This window comes from Delphinus delphis, chromosome 20 (assembly GCF_949987515.2).
Source record: "Delphinus delphis chromosome 20, mDelDel1.2, whole genome shotgun sequence".
Lineage (NCBI taxonomy): Eukaryota > Metazoa > Chordata > Mammalia > Artiodactyla > Delphinidae > Delphinus > Delphinus delphis.
The window spans coordinates 10,840,450-10,860,771 of NC_082702.1; the positions used below are offsets into that span (position 1 = coordinate 10,840,450).

At 41.4% G+C, this 20,322-nt stretch overlaps 1 protein-coding gene and 1 pseudogene across 1 annotated transcript; both read right to left on the bottom strand.

Moving 5' to 3' along the window:
• Window positions 1-3,279: 3,279 nt before the first annotated feature.
• On the bottom strand, window positions 3,280-4,574 carry LOC132416246 (recombining binding protein suppressor of hairless pseudogene; annotated as a pseudogene).
• Window positions 4,575-11,899: 7,325 nt separating this feature from the next.
• Window positions 11,900-19,561, bottom strand: ZNF233 (zinc finger protein 233). Its single transcript, XM_059999564.1, is given in 5 exon segments — window positions 11,900-12,572; window positions 12,575-14,314; window positions 15,664-15,759; window positions 16,298-16,424; window positions 19,250-19,561. Coding segments are annotated over 5 exon segments (2,007 nt in total). The 5' UTR covers window positions 19,265-19,561; the 3' UTR covers window positions 11,900-12,543.
• Between the last annotated feature and the right edge of the window lie 761 nt (window positions 19,562-20,322).

Consider the following 20,322-nt stretch of genomic DNA (forward strand, 5'->3'; position numbering starts at 1 on the left):
TTGTTGTCTATAATCACTATATCATGTATTAGGTCTCCAGGACTTATTTATCTACTAGTTATGTGTACCCTTAAACAATAGCTCTCCCATATCCTCCACCCCCAGCCCCTGGTAACCACCATTTTACTCTGTTTTTATCATTTGTTTTTTTTATTTTTAATTTTTTTAAGGTGGGGGTGTCAGGGTCTTATTGAAACGTATCTGAACTTTTTAATGACCTGTCTAATCAATTCTTTTTTCCATTTTTAAATTTAATTAAAAAAATTTTTATTGTGGTAGAGTTGATTTACAATATTATATTAGTTTCAGGTGTACAACATAGTGATTCAAAAGTTTTATAGATTATACTCCATCTATAGTTATTATAAACTATTGGCTATATTCCCTGTGCTGTACAATATGTCCCTGTGGCATGTTTATGTTATACATAATCGTTTGAACTTCTTAATGCCCTACCCACCTCTCCCCAGTCCCTCTCCCCACTGGTAACCACTAGTTTGTCCTCTGTATCTGTGAGTCTGTTTCTTTTTTGTTATATTCACTACTTTGTTTTATTTGTTAGATTCCACATATACATGACAACATACAGTGTTTGTCTTTCTCTGTCTGACTTATCTCGCTTAGCATATGCCCCCCAAGTGCATCCATGTTGTCCCAAATGGAAGAATTTCCTTTTTTCTCATGACTGAATAATATTCCATTGTATACATAACACCACATCATCTTTATCCATTCATTCACTGACAGACACTTAGGCTGTTTCCATATCTTGGCTATTGTGAATAATGCTGCAATGAACATGGAAACACACGTATCTCTTCAGTAACCTGTTTTCATTTCCTTTGGATCTATGCCCAGAAGTGGGAGTATCCATACTGTTTTGTCACAGTTTGGGGTCCCCCTAGAGGGCTGTCCTAAGTCTGCCACAGTTGCATAGTCTGAGCCAGGTTTTTGAGTGAAGAAATTCCATCCCATTTCAACTAAGCACAGCACGTGCTGGGGCTGAAACACTTAGGTAGACAGTCTCAGGTTTCAGCTCAGAGGCAGGTCCAGGCAGATAGCAACTGTGATTTCAGGATTCGCAAAAAAGCCAGCTGCTTTTCTTTGGCAGCAGCAAAGCCGAGACTCAGTAGGGTCAGACAGCTATGTTCTAAGTTCCAGTAAGGCTTTCCTGGAACCCCTTCCTCTTCATCATTCTTAGAGTCCAAACTGACCCTCTAGAAAACATGCACACCAGGCTGGAGAAGCATCAACCTCTCAGGGTCAGACATCTGATTTCCCAGGAGCCCAATAACAACTGAAAACGGCTTTTGAAATCTCCGAAAGTGTATCTCCATCTGGAGATTGCCTCCCTTTTCGTGTTGTCTCCTTTTTTCCCCAGAGGTTCCTATAGGCAAGACACATCTCTGTTCTTCAGAGATTAAGTTTCAACCTGCCCACTGGCAGCAGAAATCCGGGGCGCTGTGGCCCCCTGACACTTTTTCTTTGCAGCTTTCCGTGACTGAGATGATCCCACATCTAGGTGTATTAGCCACAAAATACAAACCCACGCTTTTAAAAGTTTCCCTCTTTCCCCCTCAAACCCCTGAGCAATAAATTCAGCACTTACAGGGTTAACATTACAGTTCGGGGGTTGAAGGGAGGGGCTCTGTGACAACTCTGTGAAGCTATCAAGGAGGCTAAGCATTTTCCTCCTAGGCCCTCTTTTTTTTCTCTGGTTTATGTAAAGTTTTGTTCCTTGGGGTAAAGTCTGGAGAAAACCAGTCTGACACAGTTAATTCCCTAGCAACAACTGTGACAACACGTGTGAAGTGTATCTACCAGGAAGGCCCGTCACACACACACATCGCCCAAGATTCCCACTGCAGGCTGGTCACGTAGTCACGCTCTGCAGAGCACGAACTCAAATTCCCGGCGCCCAGAAGGAAAGCAGGTGTTCAGCGTAAGCCGCATTATTTGTACAAACAGTCAAGGCACAGTGAATCCCCATTAACAGGAAATGGTGAGGGAACCCTACCAAAATCCAAGCTCCCAGATGTCCTTCATGACCTCGAAACAGGCCTTTCTACAGACAGTGGTCTCAGACCTGCTATTAACTCTTTTCGGCATCGGAGCTCTTTGCTGGGAAGGGAGAAAACAGAATGCGCCTGTGGTTTGGGATTAACTTTAGAGGTGTCAATTTATGCTTTTCAATATATACAGTTGACCCTTGAACAACTTGGGGGTTAGGAGCGCTGACCCTCCACTCAGTCAAAAATCTGAGTATAACTTACAGCTGGCCCTCCATATCCAAGGGCCCGCCATATTGGAAGTTCCCCATCTGTGGATTCAACCAACTGTGGATCGTGTATGACTGTACTATTTACTATTTTCTTTTCATTAATGACTGAATGGCCACATTTAATTCCAGGTAAATGTTAGAACCTCTTGGATTACAACTATAAATACATTTTTTTTTAAAAAAAGGAACACACAGAAATAACTGTCAATGGTGTCTGAGGATAGAGCCTAAGTCAACCTACATTGCATGTATTGCAGGCAAGGCAGAGGCATTTTTTTTAAAGCTTTTGCACAGACTTCAAATAATCTTAAAAGAAATACGCAGGCCTTTACAAGATTTGACTTGCTGAAATCACAACACCTTCCACTCATGAAAAGTCATAAGACTTCAGCTTTTAAAGAAAATCATAAAATAAAAAGAACAGTTCCAGCCTTAGACCAAAAAGACCTGGAGGAGTATGGTAATTAGATTAAACAAGCATGGTCAAGCTTGCCACCTGAATGCACTTAAGAGCAAACGCTCAAAGGGGGTGGGGAGGAGAACAACCTATTTGGTAACAAAGGTGTATTATATATACTGTGATATAAAAAAGGTATGATGGAAATGTACCTTTTGCTAAAGCTTATGCAAGTTCCTTGGTCCATAAAAACTATGTTAGATTTTCATCCTCTAGTTTGATTACCTTTTACTCCAACCACATCTCTATTTCTTGCCCATTTAAACAAAACCAAACACAAACCAACCAAACAAAAATAACAGCTGAAAAAAATCAATTTCCAAAAGTTTGTACATTTTGATGGGTTTTTTGTTTGTTTGTTTTACTGTGGCTTCTGCACTTCAAATCAGCACTTGCAGGTAATGGGCTTTTTGAATAGTATCACTGGGTATGAAAAGTTTTCCCAAGAAACCACAGAAGATTGTTCATTTTTTTCTTTCTTTTTTTTTGTCAACATTTGGCTGCACTCAAGTCAGTGTACGTCCTAGCAAAAAGACGGCAGTTAGGACACAACTGTTGCTGTAGATGATGTGACATTGGTCGAATTTGTGCTGACATTTGTGTAATTCCCCTTGCTGTTTGTGTTTGACTCATTAGGGGGCACTTGGCTGGAGTTGGCTCGAAGGATGGCTCCCCGCACTGCAGTGTGGCTATGGCGCCAGTTCTGGGGTGTAGGGCCCTGGTTCTGGGGTGTTGGTGGAATAAATGATTTCATCATTACGGACCAAAGTCACTGGACGCTGGACTGGCTGCCGGACCCCTCTCCAACCTTCTCGGAATGCAGAAATGTCTGGGATAACACAGAGCATACTCTCTCCACGTCTGTACATAGTTTCAACTTCTACATCCCCAAACGACACTCATAAATTTGGAGTGAAATTCTGTCCTGTAAGTTCAAGCATTGCTACGTCCCCACCGCCATTCAACTGAAGACTGTCTACAACAGGCACGGGTATGACTGGGGCAAGGACAGGGCCCATCGCCTCGTAAAAGGTATACTCTGCCTTATCCATACTATTGATTGTCCAGGAAGCGTCATCATTTATCATCTCTTTATTTGGTTCTTTTGGGCATGGAGTGGCCTGAAACTGAATTATTCTTTCTTGAGAAAGGCACAAGTACATTCTTTCTGTATCCTTAAGGTAAAATGCACATTTATGGAGCTGTGACACAGGATCATCTGCATCTAGTAATGCGGTCTGCTTATCAACTTTCCTAATTATCAATCTTGGGAGTGCCATGCCAGTAACCGAACACACAAGTTTGACTGTTTGTCCATAATGGATGTATCCATCGCGGTCTGTGAATTCTTCTCCTTCTGATTCATCATCATCTAAGAGATGAATGTAAAATGCTCCCCACTGCTGAGAACTGGCATGGAAATTACCTCCTTCTACATGCAAGGATCTGGTACTGTCTGGGATCGAAGTCGATTAAACAGAGCCACCTTTGTTACCGAGGCGATGCATAAGTCAGCATTTTCCAATGACTGCTTCTTTTTGGAAGGTTTGGAGATGACTTTTATCCGCTTGCTGAGGAACCTACCAAAGCCATCACTATTGCCACAGAACATCTTTACAGACAGCACGAAGTGCTTCCTCTTGTCTGAATCAGATATATACAATGTTTTGGCCGTGCAATAGTTCTTTCCTTCCAAGTTCAGCTGCTGCATTTCTTGGTCACTATTTCCTATTCCAATAAATGCACATGGTTGAGACTCTTGTTCAGAACAACCATCGCGTTCCATTTGTTCTTTTTTTTTTCCTTCCATCCACTGCCCATAAGATACACATAAGGAGGAGGGCAAAACAACCTTTTTTCATTTCCATATGACTTCTATGCAGCTTTTGCATGAAGAATAAGTACTGTTTGATCCCCTTGCTCTTTTTTTTTTTTTTTGCGGTACGTGGGCCTCTCACTGTTGTGGCCTCTCCCGTTGCGGAGCACAGGCTCCGGACGCGCAGGCCCAGCGGCCATGGCTCACGGGTCCAGCCGCTCCGCGGCATATGGGATCTTCCCAGACCGGGGCATGAACCCGTGTCCCCTGCATCGGCAGGCGGACTCCCAACCACTGCACCACCAGGGAAGCCTCCCTCGCTCTTTTAAATAATTTCGCATAGCTTCCCTAGTGAGTCATTTAGATGGAGGCCGCTCACCAAATTTTCTTTTAATCCACGCCGTGGTACTTCAAGAATATGTTAAGGTAGGGCTTCCCTGGTGGTACAGTGGTTGAGGAGTGGTCTCTCCCTACCCTCTGTGTTTCAGATTTCACCTAGGAGACTCCCAAGGGTGCAAATCAACAGGCTGGGAAAGTACAAGGTGAGCCTCACATGTCTTGTGCCAGAAAGTAAGGGGGTGATTAGAGAATGATGGGTACAAATTAAAAGGACACAGAAGCCAGCCTAAAGGGTTCCCATGGCCAAATCTGGGTTAATTTAAGGATCAAAATAAGTGACAGTAACTGATCATAACACATTGAATAGTTTAGAAATCCAAGAGTCTAGATTATATTAATAAATCAGTTAATGAGAGTTTAATGAAAAGCAGATATTTTCATGAACTCAAAGTACCACTCCACACACTACTTCCTGATTATAATGGAAAAAACTAATAACTTTACAGTGAAAGGTCTAGCAGATACCATATGGGTCCAGTAATCGAAATTAACATCCCCACAAATGGGATAAATAAAATTGTATGCCAAAAGAGCACATCATCACTTCTGTGATATTCTGGTCAAAGGTGCATAAGCTGAATCTAATCACGAGGAAATATCAGACAAGTCCGAATTAAGGGATGTTCTACGCAAGAACAAAAATAACATGTGATCTTCTAAAGTGTCAAGCTCATGGAAGTCTGAGAAACTATTCCATACTGAAGGAGCCTAACCTGCTGTAATGACTAAACGCATTGTGTGATCCTAGATTAGATAATTTTGCTATAAAGGACATTGTTGGGGCAATTGATGAAATGTGAATGGAATATGTGGATTAGATGGTAGTAATGTACAAATATTAATCTCCTGATGTTGGTTGTTATAAAATGATTGTGTAGAAAATATCCATATTTGTAATAATATACACTGAAGTATCCAGTGGTGATGGGGCAGCATGATAGTCTCAAGAGTTCAGGGAAGGAAAATCCTTTGTTACTGTACTTGTGACTTTTATGTAAGTTTGAAAATAATTGTTTCAAACATTTAAGGGGGGAATTGTAGAGTTACCTTCCTGTGTAATTATGAAATTAGCTTCTACTAAGACTTTTGTACTGGTTAGGATAGACTTGATACTTCAGATAACCCCTGAAATCTCAGTGTCTTAGTGCAAAAAAGATTTCTCACTCAAGTGATGTCCAGCAGAGGTCAGGCAGTCCTTCATCTTGTAGCTACATATATGGAACAGGTGGCACCCATAATTCATGGCTAGAGATCACTGTGGAAGAGGAAGGAGAGAATCACCTGGAATATTTTTATGGGCAATGCCAGGAAGTGGTGCACATAATTTTTGTCCTCACTCCATTGGCCAGAATTCAATCATATGGCTCCGATCCATATTGGAGGATGTGAACATAATCTCGTGTGCCTATAAAGAGAAAACAGTGTGTTGACCATATAGGAGTGTTTCTGTGATACTCTTAAAACATCACTTCGATAAACTTTCTCTCATGTGGTGGAGACTAATGAATTTAAGGGCCTGAACATTGATTAAAGTTCTCACCACATTTTATTTATTTTATGAATACACTCTCTGATAACTTGTATGACCTGACATTAGAAAAAGAACATTAGGTTATTTTTCTAATACGGTCTGTTTAATAAATCTGAAGACACAGCCCAGTTACAATTTTCTTCCCGTGTAGAAGGTATGGTAGCAGTTTGAGCATTGACGATAGCCGTGGCTACAACCATCACATTTATGGATTTTGTTCTGCATAGATGGTTAATGACTGGGGAGACCAGAGGTATCTCTGGAATCCTTGACATGCATGATACCAATAGAGTCCATCAACAGTGTAGGAAAACTGATGTCTTCCAAGAGTGGAGTGCTAACTGTAGCCCTTCCTGTAGCACGACCTTCATGGATTGGACATAAATAAGGGTGCATGCTGTTTACTAATACTTGAGGTGCAAATGAGGCCCCTACAACACTGTGCTATATTGTCTGTTGGTCACATGGCATCATCACTTCTTTTTACGACTGGATCTGTTAAGGGCTCCTGTATTAAAAGAAAAGACAGGAACAGCATAGCTCAGAATCCCCTTCCCCAGATGTTTCTTGGTTATAGTTGGCCATTGAAAAGGCACTCACATGAGACTTAGGAAGCATAGGAAGAAAAGGCATTATTCTCCGGAGGCAATTGCAGGAGGAATCGTGGACAGGCATGATCTTCCAAGCATCCAAGTGAGCTTCTTAAGAATTATCCAGGGAATTCCCTGGTGATTCAGTGGTTAGGAGTCTGTGCTTTCACTGTTGAGGGCCCGGGGTCAATCCCTGGTCGGGGAGCTAATATCCCACAAGCCTTGCGGTCCGGCCAAAAAAAAAAAAAAAGAATCATTCATATTGATGCTTCTGTGAGTGCAACTGCTGTGTATGCTGAGCCACAGCTGTCATGCCAGCCAGGTGCAAAGGCAGCTTAGCGACTGAGGCTATTCTAGACGACAGCTTAGTTTCTTTTTCAGGCTCATTTGCTTTTGCTTTTTTGTTGAATGATTCCAATCATAAATAAAGCTTTTAATACTTAAAAAAATATATCACCCATATTGGTACCATAGACTGAGATAGCTTACGGGGCTCTCCGCATCTTCAGCAGCTTCAGAGAAATCCCTTGAGTATCACTCATGTTGCTGCTGTAGACTGAGATCCTTGAGATTGGCAGCAGCTTCTAAGAAAGCTCTTGAGAACCCAGTTTGGCGCTGCAGGCTGGTGTTGGCTTCCCTGATCAACGTTCCCTTAGCTCTTCCAAATGTGTGTGTGCCTCTTATTGCCTGTATTAAAAGCATTCATGCCTGCAGAAACTAACACAACGTTGTAAGTCCACTATACTCCAATAAGAATTATTACTCCATGGGAATTCCCTGGTGGTCCAGTGGTTAGGGTTCTGTGCTTCCACTGCTGGGGGCACGAGTTTGATCCCTGGTTGGGGAACTAAGATCTAGCATGCCATGCGGCAGGGCAAAAAAAAAAACATTATTACTCCCCACCCCCCTCCCCCCCCAAAAAGCATTCATGCCTAGAATATACAGAGTGGCATCTGGTTCTCTACTGAACCCTGACAGGCCAAGTACTGACCATATGTATAGAATTTCTGTCCTCCTGTGCAGATTCTGATGAGTAAGAAGGTCTGAACTATTATTCAAAATAATAAACTCTTCACATGTATATGGTTTTCTTTTCCTCATGCACCTCTGATTAATAAGATGAGTTTCACATGAAGTCCTTAATATCTTTTTCCTATATATGGAAGCTTCTCTCCCATGTGGGTTCTGAGATGGACACGAAGATGTGAACTCCAAATAAGCCCTTACTCCACTCATCCCATTCATGGCTGTTTTCATTCTTATCACATTCATTATATTTACAGGATTCATCCCCTGAGAGAACACTCAGATGAGTGTGAAAACTCAGTTATATGCAAAATCCTTTCCACACACATAGCACTTGTAGGGCTTCTCCTTATGGACTCCAGTGAATATGAAGGTACTTGCTCTCTCTGAAGCTCTTTCCACTGCTATTCACAGTAAGTCCTCCCTCCTGAGTGAAAACTAAGTGGACTTGAGGAATATCGCTTGAACTGAACTTGAAGAAACACTTTCCAGTCTCACGGCATTTTAGGATTTCTCTCCAATGTTCACCCTCTAGTGGACACGATGGGAGTTCCTGTCAAATCCCTCTCCACATTCCTCACTTGTTTAGAATTTCTTTCCTATACCGCTGAAACACAAATAAGTGACCTAAAGCCAAATCTCTTACCATGCACACTATACCTGTAAAACTATTATTCCCATGTGAACTCAATGATGGCTGTAAGAGATGACTCCCTTCTAAAGCCCTTACCACATTTATACTGTTTTCTCCCTGAGAGAACAAATTGATGTCTGGGAATATATGAGCTAATCAAAATCATACCAACTATATTCTCTGATCATAATGGAATCAAACTAGAAATTAAACTAAGAAGCAAAACAGAAAACTCTCCAAACATTTGGAAATGGAATGAAAATAAAAATACAACATATTAAAATCTAGGGGTGCTGAAAGGGAAATTCATGCCACTGAATGTTTACCTTAGTAAAGAGGAAAGGTCTCAAAACAATAGTCAAAATCCCACTCAGATAACTAGGAAAAGAGAAAAATAAATCAAAAGTAAGCACAAGAAAGGAAATAATAAAGAACAGAAATAAGTACAATTAAAAACATAAAAATAGGGCTTCCCTGGTGGCGCAGTGGTTGGGACTCCGCCTGCCGATGCAGGGGACACGGGTTCGTGCCCCGAGCCGGGAAGATCCCACATGCCGCCGAGCGGCTGGGCCCGTGAGCCATGGCCACTGAGCCTGCGTGTCCGGAGCCTGTGCTCCGCAACGGGAGAGGCCACAACAGTGAGAGGCCCGCGTACCGCCAAAAAAAAAAAAAAAAAAAAAAACATAAAAATAAAGGAAAATCTATGAAACAGAAAGCCGATTCTTCGAAAAGATCCATAAAATTGATAAGCTTCTAGCAAGACAAAGACATTACCAATATCAAGGATAAAATTGGGGACATAATTACAGATGTTGCAGCCAATAAAAACTTAATAAAGGACTTCTATGAACATCTCTATCCAGGTAAATTCAACAACTTAAGAGAAATAGACCAATGCTTTGAAAACCAAACTACCCAAATTCACCCAATATGAAATAATCTCAATAGTCCTATAACTATTGAAGAAATGTAATCCATAATTTTAAAACTTCCAAAAAAAGAAATCTCTAAGTCCAGATAGTTTCACTGGAGAATTCTACTAAACATTTGAAGAAGCATCAGCACCAATTATACACAATCTCTTCCAGAAAATAGAAGCCAATATTATTCTGATACCAAAATTAGAGACAGTACAAAAGAAAGGAAGAAAGAAAGAATGAAAGGAAGAAAGAAAGAAAGAAAGAAGTTTATTTAGTCTGTAGCTAAGTGAAAACTTGAAGCAATCATAGAAATGTGACTGTTAATTATGTTAGGTGTGATAATAGCTTTCTGATCTTGTAAAAAATAGTCTATATTTAAGAGATGCCTATAGGTGTAAGAGATGCCATCAGGGATTTGCTTTAAATTATTTCAGCATGTAAGATAAAAAGGAAAAAGGGATAGATTAAGCAAATGTGGCAAAATCTTGACCATTGTTAAATTTGGGTGATGAATATATGGGGTCCATTGTATTTTCTCTTTTTGAATATTCTGGACGTTTTTCATAATTAAGAATTAAAATCTTGAATTTTTAAAGCCTGAATTTTACCAATACTGCCACTTGTATGAACTAGGGCAATGGTTTAACCCTTCCTCATGTTACAATGGGAATAATATCACTTACCTCACTGAGGCTTCAACATAGTAGGAATGGTGATCTTGAAGTATCCCTCAATGGATGTTAAGCTCTCTTTGTAAGAGTCATATCCCTTCTGAGAATGGACAAGATGTTTAACCAAGAAAGGAAATACTACTTTCTGGAATTTACTGAACTATCCCCCTTCTGGAAAAGGAGAAGGCAAATATGACAGAGAGCCCATAATACTAGGTCAGTGGGGATGAATGGAAAGCTGAATTCCCACTCCCCACCTCCCCACCTCACTCCCACCACCCACAGAGGTGAGGCAGTCCTAGGCAGTGCTCTAATGCCCCCTACTAGGCTGAACGGGGACAGCTGAACTTTCAGCAGCAAGGAGGTAGAGGCAGTTGGCCCTCTGCCACGCCCCCACCAGCGCCCCCACTCCCACACACACAGTGTCAAAAGGGCCCAGAAGGAAGGTGAACTTCCATTCCCATTTGGACCTGTGTACTACACCTAAACAGGTGACTTCCTGACAAAAAAGATCAAATGGGATCCAAAGTCTTGCAACATTGTACCCCAAATATCCAGGATACAATAAAAAAAAATCACCCATCATACCAAGAACCAGAACAATCAGAACTTGAATGAGAAAAAAACAATCAACAGACATCAATACCAAGACAATTTAGATGTTGGGATTATCTGAAAAGGATTTTGAAGTAATTACATAATCCTCCTTTTTGTCTCAGCTAGTTTGAGTTGGGTTTTCTATTTCGTGCAACTGAGAACATCCTAACGGTTATAAACATCCATGAGCTCCGGTAGCCCACCCCAGTGTATGGTGTTGGCCCTGGATTTCTGATGGTAACATGAAACTTGAGATACCATAGAACTTAAGCAACGAGTGTCCTGGAAGGTAAGGTCCAGAAGAAAAAAAAAATGTGAACAACTAGGTCCTACAGTATAGCACAGGGAACTCTACTCAATATTCTGTAATAACCTATAAAGGAAAAGAATCTGAAAAAGAATATATATATATATATATATATATATATATATATATATATATATATATATACATATTCTATATATATGAATTACTTTGTTGTGCAGTTGAAACTAACACAACATTGCAAATTAGCTATACTCAAAAAAAAACAACAAAGCAAAACAGCTGTGGGAAACTGTCCACTACCTCCAGTAAATATACACCTGAGTAAACGGTTCAAACAAGCAAACTTGAAAAATACAGAAGCATCTGAGAAGCATGGGGTGCTGTCCAAAACGCTCTGTGCCTTAACAGCTTAGTTCAACATCCAAAATGCATATTATAGTATGTTCTCCCTTCTTTGTAGACCCCTTGACAGGAAGCTTTATGGAATGAAAACCAAGTTTTTCTTTTTCCATTCAGTCTTTTTCTGTCACCAAAGACCCAACAAAAGAAAAATAGTGAAACTTACACTATACACAACTGATGGTACACTGTCCAGAGAAAGTCTTAAATGATGCAATAAAAAATCGAGCCCTTTACTGCTTGAAAAGTGGAGCTGAGCAGGATAGGAGCCAATGGCAAAAATCTAACACTCAAATTGTAGACTGCATGATTTAACATATTTTTATTAAATTATCATTTCCTTGAATTAATTTTTAAGGCTTCTTCCAAGAATCCTTTTCCTAGTACAATTTATCATGACTACTTGGGATTGAGCTCACTAACATTTTCAAATGTTTGTCCTATTCCTCTCCTTCAAGTGAGACAAAGTCCAGGGCACCTGCTCTGTTTGGCACTGGTTCCAGGTCACGGTCATACAAGCAGTAAACAGACCTCCTGCCCCCATGGAGCTTACATTCTAGTGGACATGGATTTTGTCATGTCCATCATTATACTTTTCCTGAAGTCCTGACGGTACTTCTCATTTTTAAAGCTTCTCCCCCATGTAGATTCTACTGAATGTAAAGGTTCTGACTGAAACCTACTGCACCATCCTTACAAGGTTTCTCTGCTGTGCATTCTCTTGAGAATTGTGACATTTTGGGCTCTTCTGGACACACTGGCCATACTCATACAACAAATAGGTCTCCTCCAATGGAATTCGGATGACTGTAAAAAAAAGCAGCTCCCTCCTGAATGCTTAAAATACAACATTTTATAAATAGCCCCTGTTGTGGGCGTTTTCTGATGAAAATGAGAAGTCTAAATTCTGAAGAACACTTTTATCACACTCTGCGTGTACTGGATTGATCACCACTATGGACTCTCTGATGAACCTGAAGACATGAACTCTTGCTAAAGCCCTTACCACAGTCAAAACATTTGTAGGGTTTCTCTCCTGTATGGACCCTTTGATGGGCTTGAAGATGGGAGGTCTGACTGAAGCTCTTCCCACACATGCCACACTTATAGGGTTTCTCTCCCGTGTGGATCCTCTGATGAACGTGAAGGTACGAGTTCCAGATGAAGCCTTTCCCACATTCTTCACACTTGTAGGGTTTCTCCCCTGTATGGACTCTCTGATGGGCTTGAAGATGGGAGCTCCAACTGAAACCCTTCCCACACACATCGCACGTGTAGGGTTTCTCTCCAGTGTGGACCCGCTGGTGGTCTTGAAGATGTGAGCTCTGACTGAAGCCTTTCCCACATATGTCGCATCTGTAGGGCTTCTCTCCTGTGTGGACTCTCTGATGGGCCTGAAGATGGGAAATCTGACTGAACTCCTTCCCACATGTGTCACATCTGTAGGGTTTCTCTCCTGTGTGGACTCTCTGATGGGCCTGAAGATGGGAATTCCGGCTGAAGCTCTTATTACACACATCACATTGGTAGGGCTTCTCACCGGTGTGGATTCTCTGATGGGCTTGAAGGTTGGAGGCCTTACTGAAGTCTTTCCCACATACGTCGCATTTATATGGTTTTTCTCCAGTGTGAACTCTCTGAAGAGGACCAGAGCTCTGACTGAATATCCTGTCATATGCCTTCCATTTGGACGTTTTGTCTTGAGGGTAGGCTGTCTGATGGGCTTGAATTTGTGATGTCTCATTGAAGCCTTTACCACACAGCTCACATTTCCAGGATTTCTCGCCAGTGTTTTCTACACAGTGACTGTTGAGGTCTAAGCTATGACTGGAGCCCTTCCCACACCTGCCACCCCTACACAGATTCTCCCCCGGGTGAATGGGCTCATGAGTGGGAAGGGAGGAGTTCTGATTGAAGCTCTCAGCAGCACACACCCCAGATCTGTAGGGTTTCTCCCCTGGGTTGACTCTCTGATGGGTCTCCGGATGTGAGCTCTGACCCAAGTCCACCCCACACTCATCATTCCCACTGCATTTCCCTCCTCTGTGAACACTGTAATGAATGTGAAACACTGAGTTATACGTGCTGCCCTTCCCACACTCACTACACACGTGGGGCTTCTCTCCTACACGCAACTGCTGATGAAGTTCAACATCATAGCCAAGGCTGACACCTTTTCCAGTCTCATCAGAGGTCTGCTCTCCTGAGTGGATGATACTATGCTGGGATGTGTTCTTCACAAAGTCTTTTCCATGATTATTGTGGCCACAAGCCTTCTCACTTTTGTGTACTTCCTGATTGCCATGGTGATGAGAGATCCTTCTCATGACACAGTGATCACACTGACACAGTTTATCTTTTATGTCAATTTGCTGACACCTACTCTGATAATTCTGTGACTCTCTCAGATACATTTTTCTCCAGAAATCCCAGGATGTCTGAGTTGGAGACACTTGATTTTTGATACTTGTGGAACTCTCTCCTTGAAGCTTTCCTACATAGTTCTCATCTTCTGGAAGCTGAGTAGATTCTCCTGACCATGCCTCACAGGAGGAATCATCTTGTTTTGGCAACTTCTTGCCTTGCAGATTCATTATTGAGTCCTGAGTTCTGGTTAATTTACTTGTAAACTGTTCCCATATCTGCCAGCACATAAGGCCTTCATGTAAAAGCTGTCTTAATCCTGCTTCTTGAAGAGTCTCTATCTCATTTTGGTTCCCGTGTCCTGGAAGGATAAAGAGAATTCAGAGATGAAAGGGAGGACAAGTTCAGGGACAAAAAAATATTTCACAGGTCGACTGTGCTGGGAGACCCTATTCAACCAGTGGAGAGTTCAGCTGGACTCTGTCTTTGTTTTTTCATGCTTATGGAAACAGAGCTGGTAAGTAGTAGCCTCCTATTCACTACGTGTTAATGAGACTCATTTAGAACTAATGTACCGAGACTTATGTATGAGGTCAAAATTAGAAATACAGTGCTACCGAGCAGGGGACTTGCTCAGCAAAAGTGAAAAGAAAAGATTTGCAAAGGGAAACATCTCCTCTGTCCTGATAATGAACCCATGAGATGATAACTTTATTTCCTTAATTCAGCCATTATATGCACATGTTAATACATAAGCTAGATTTGAGAGAATTCCTCTTTATTTCAATGATGTCCTAATATATAATATTCAACTAGTGAACATTATAACTGGGAATAAAAACTAGAAAACTCATTCCCTTAACTGACACATCCTATGGGAGTAAAAAATCCTATGATAATTATTGCCACTTAATTTGGCTGAATTTTCTGATAAGCCTGAATGGCTAATATTATCTTCCAGGTTTTGTAGATATGAATCTGCAAATACCAAAAGTCGCTGTGGTAGCCAGCATCCAAGACAATCTCCAGGAGGTATCCACACCCTATTGAAGTCCCCTCCACAACCTTTCAGGATTGGCCTGCAAAACCAACAGGATATGGCAGACGTGATGGTATGTCACTTCCAAGGTTATGTCATAAAAGACACTTTGATTTCTGCCTTCTACTCCCTTGGGTGTAACTAGCTTGGGGAAACCAGCTGCCACGTTTTGAGGACATTCAGGCAGCCCTAGGGAGAGACCTGTTTGGCAAAGAACTGAGGCCTCCTGCCAACAGCCAGGGAAGAACTGAGGCCTCCTGTCAACAACCCTGTGAATGAGCCCATCTTGGAAGCACATCCCTTGAGGCCCATCAAGCCTTCAGAGGATTGCAGCTCATGCAGACTCCTTGAGATCTTATGAGATCATGAGCCAGAACTACCCTGCTAAGCTGCCCCCAGATTCCTGACTCACAGAAACTATAATGCCTGTAGCTCTAAACTGCAAAGTTTAAGAACAATTTGTTATACAGCAATTGATGGCTAATACAAGTACCATAGAAATTAAAATTAGATTAGGCATTCATCAGAAGATTAACAGTGTTCTGAAATAATCCTTTCATCATACTGATATATTCTCCACTCATGAGCTGTCTGCAGGAGGAGTGGGCAGTGAGATCCACTTAGCACCATTCTCTGTGATCTGCAAGGACTCAGACCTGCATGGTTCTCACCTGAACACCCAGCTCCTTGGGCTTCTGGCTCCATCACCCAAAGCTTCTTTTTTCTCCCCAGCTGTAGTATCATATCTAATTTGAAAGGTAGATATCCTGTGAAAAAGAAATGGCACATGTGTAAGGTGAGTACACTAAAGGCAAAATTTTTAGTTCCAATTCTCCAATCTTCATGCACTGTAAGTAGTATTTTTCCAAATTCTGACCATGACCTGTTGTAATAAATACCTCTTATGCTGTGATCTGGTAGACAAATACACAGATGTACATCACCGAATCGAGGAATCGAATGACTCGATCCTAACCACTATCTACTTTTATCACATCTCCTTTCCTGTCTTTAACTCACAATTTCTGTTGCACTATATGCAGTTCCTGACAAGAAGCTATGCTATTCCGTCCTATTTCATTAAATGCAATAATGACGCAATTTGCTAATTGACTTTAAAACCCCACCAAGATGTCGCAACTACAATTTGAGAAAATAGACAAGGTACAGATGAGATGTCCCACTGGGATGAGGAAATTCAGGGCCCCAGATTCAGGGAAGCATTTCAAGAGCCCCAAGTCTTAAACGTTTGAAACCAAGGCACTTCTGAGGGTTGACACTGAGTCACAGGGTGCCTGTCCTCACCCACTGAGACCAGGTTCCGGAAGTTCTCCAGCATCACGTCTTGGTACAGCTTCCTCTGAGTGGAGTCCAGCAGCCCCAGCTCCTCCTTGGTGAAGGTCACAGCCACGTCCTTGAAGGACACTGGCTCCTACGACATCAAGCACACACACAGCCTCAATTTTATGATCAGTGGCCACTGGGAGAGGGACGGCACTTAGTGGGTGGAGAGGGTGGGTGGGAAGTTGTTCTAGATCCTGGGGACCTTGAGTCTACCTTATGTAGTTTCTTCCTCTTCTCCAGTCCGCATGTCAATGCCACATGCTAAATACTGAAATATATTTATGATCATTGACTTTTTTTTTTTTGGCCATGCCTCGTGGCACGCAGGATGTAGGATCTTAGTTCCCTGACCAGGGATGGAACCTGTGCCCCCTGCAGTGGAAGTGCAGAATCCTAACCACTGGACCGCTGGGGAATTCCCTTATGATAGTTGCTTTAAAATCCTGATCAGATGGATGAAACTTGAAGACATTATGCTAAGTGAAGCCAGACAGTCACAAAAGGATTATGTGTATGATTCCACTTATATGAGATACCCAGAGTAGTCACATATATAGAGACAGGAAGTAAAGTGATGTTTGCAAGAGACTGGGGGGTGTGGGGGATAGGGAACTACTGTTTTAATGGGTATGAAATTCCACTTTGAGAAGATGAAAAAAGTTCTGGAGATGTGTGGTGGTGATGGTTGCACAACAGTGTGAATATACTTAATACCACTGAATTGTACACTTAAAAATAGTTTGAATGGTAAATTTTATGTTATGTATATATATATTTTGAAATTATTTTATTTTTGGCTGCACTGGGTCTTAGTTGTGGCACATGGGATCTTTAGTTGCGGCATGCAGGCTCTTACTTGCGGCATGCAGGTAGGATCTGCTTCCTCAACCAGGTATTGAACCCGGGCCCCCTGCATTGGGAGCATGGAGTCTTACTCACTGGACCGCCAGGGAAGTCCCTGTTATGTATATTTTACCACAATAAAAGATGTCCATCAAGAGGTGAATGAATAACCAAATTGTGGTATATCCATGCAATGAAATACTATGCAGCAATAAAAAGGAACAAACTATTGACCTGTATTCAAAAACATTCTGATGAACAAATGAAGCCAGACACAAGAAGAGCATATACTGTATAATTCCATTAATGTGAAACTCAAGAAACGATGAATCTGATCTGGAGTGACATAAAGTAAATCAGTTATTGCCTACAGCCAGGGATGTGGGATTGGGATTAACTGGGGCACCAGGTAACCTTTTTGGTGATGGAAATGATCTACGTCTAGATTGTGGCAGTGGTCACGTGCGTACGTATATTTGTCAAAATTGATCAAACATATTTTTATGTATATATTACATGTAAATTTCACCTCAAAATGATTTTAAAAGACAAAATTAAGAAAACAAATAGACAAATCACAGAATGGAAAAAAATTATAGTACGTATATCTAACAAAGGACTTGAACTCACAAAACATAAAGAACTCCTCAATAATAAAAAGTAGAAGCCACATTTTTAAATGGGCAAATGACTTTAACAAACTTTTCATAACAGATATGCCAATTGCAAAAACCCATGAAAAAGTATTCAACGTCATGTATCATGAGGGAAATACAAATTACAGTCACGGTGAGATGTCATTTCATTAGAATGGCTAAAATAAAAAAGATCTACAACACCAAATGGCGGCAAAGAGGTAGAACAAACTGGAACTTTCATGCACCACTGATAAGTTGTTAAATGGTACAAGCACTGTGGAAAACAGTTTATATTCATCTACCACTTCTAGATGTTTACCCAAGAGATATGAAAACATATGTCCTCAAGACCTGCGCAGAATGCTCATGGGAGCTTTATGCATTAACAATTAAAAGCTGCAAACAACTCAAAGGTCCTTCAAAAGGATAAGCAAACTGATATATTCATAAAATGGAATATAATAAAAAAGGAATGAATTACTGACACCTGCAACAGCACAGATGAATCTCAAAAACTTTATGCGGGGTGAAAGAAGCCAGACACAAGAGTACATACACTATGATTTCACTGATTATATTTAATTTGAAAACAAGTAAATCTAGTGATATGATGACAGATCAGAACAGTAGATGCGTCCCGGGGGTAAGAAACTGTCTTGAAAGAGACATGAGAGAACTTTTTGGGGTAATGTAGGTAATGTAAATGTTCTATTTCTTGTTTTGTGTAGTGGGTTAATGCAATTATACAACTTGCAAAATGGGGTATACAACTGTCATTGATCTATAATTTTTGTAAGTAAATTATATTCCATTTTTTAAAGCCCTATGCAAAAGTGTTATGAATCAAAGCAAAACTTAGTCAGAGGTACAGCAGTCTGTATGCTTAACTGTAGCTTCTGAAATGTTAGACAAAAAATAGAAAGCCTTCTCAGACAATACACAGAAGAATGCTGAGTCATAAAAACTCAAGTGTTAACATTAAGTGAAAAAATAAAATTAAAAATTACACATATACTGTGATCATAATTATATTAAGTATAACTGATTCACAAGCAGTGTAGTAGTTTGGGTTTTCAAAATTTCTTGATATCTATGGATTTCTGTACTCTTATTTTTGAAACGAAAATGATAAAATAAAACCAAAAATAAAAACTAAAACCAATAAAAAAGCAAGTACCTGGGAATTCCCTGGTGGTCCAGTGGTTAGAACTCAGCATTTTTACTGCAGTGGGCTCGGGTTTTATCCTTGGTCAGGGAACTAAGATCTCGCAAGCCACGCATGACACAGCCAAAAAAAAAAAAAAAAAAAGGCAAGTACCTGGCATATAACAAACACATGTTTTCTTCCTTTATCCTTCCCATGGGAGAGAAAAAGTATGTACCTAATCTTTGAGAAAAGAGATGTAATTTTAAGAGATAAAACTCAACTCACCTGGAACTTGATCATTTCCTCCAGCCCCTTCTGGGGAAGGGCAGAGTCCTGGGAAGACACAACTGGCAAAGGAGAAGGAAGCCATGAGACGTAGGTCCAAGCCCAAGTGGTGGCTCTGTGTGAATCACTAGCCCCCCAGCCAGAGGCTCCTGTGCAGTGAACAATCTGCTCAAGTCTAAGCAGTGAGGCTCACACAAGAGTCCCTTGTGGTGGCTCCCAGGGTTCAGGGTCATCATTCTTGCCCTGGGTATCAGGGGAAATGAAAGGCAGTGGAATGTACCGGTATGAGAGTGCACTCTGGGGGCAACAGGTCTGGGGTCAATCCGGGTACTGCTACTGTGACATAATATACTGGTTTCGCCCCCAGCTCCTGACACGGGGCTCCTGAAATCCTCGTAATTTCCTGGTTGCTAGGAGTGTCTTTTGTTCTAATGAGGTAACTCTTGGGGGGGCTCCTGGATGGGGACTGGTCAGCAGAAAGGTCAAAGCTTGATTAGATGGCTTGGAATGTTCAGCCGCACCCCCTAGTGAGGAAGCCTCCATAAAATCCCAATAGTATGGGGTTCGCCTTATGTCATATCCTTTAACAAACTAGCAAATGTTAAGCGTTTCTTTGAGTTCTGTGAGCCGCACCAGCAAGTAAGTGACTCCGAAGTGGAAGAGTCTTGCAAACCTCTGATTTGCAGCCAAGTCAGACAGAAGTTGTGGGTAACCTGGGGGCCTTCTACTTGCAAACGGCATCTGAGGTGGGGGAGGGCGATCTCGTGGGACTGAGCCCTTAACCTGTGGGATCTGAAGCTATCTCCAGGAAAAGAGTGTCTGAACTGAGCTAAGTTGTAGGGCACCCAGCTGGTAAAGTAGAATTAATTGCTCGGCGTGGGGAAAAACCCACCCACATCTGGTGTCAGAAACGTTGTGAAGGTGGCTAGGAGTGTGAGAATAGAGAGGAACACAGGAGGAAGACTGAATTGTTCTTACGGAGCTACTAACGCTGCTTAAGTTAATTAACCTCCCTCTGCCTCAAATCTATCACCTGCAAAATGAGAACAGTGCTTCCTTACAGGATTGCTCAA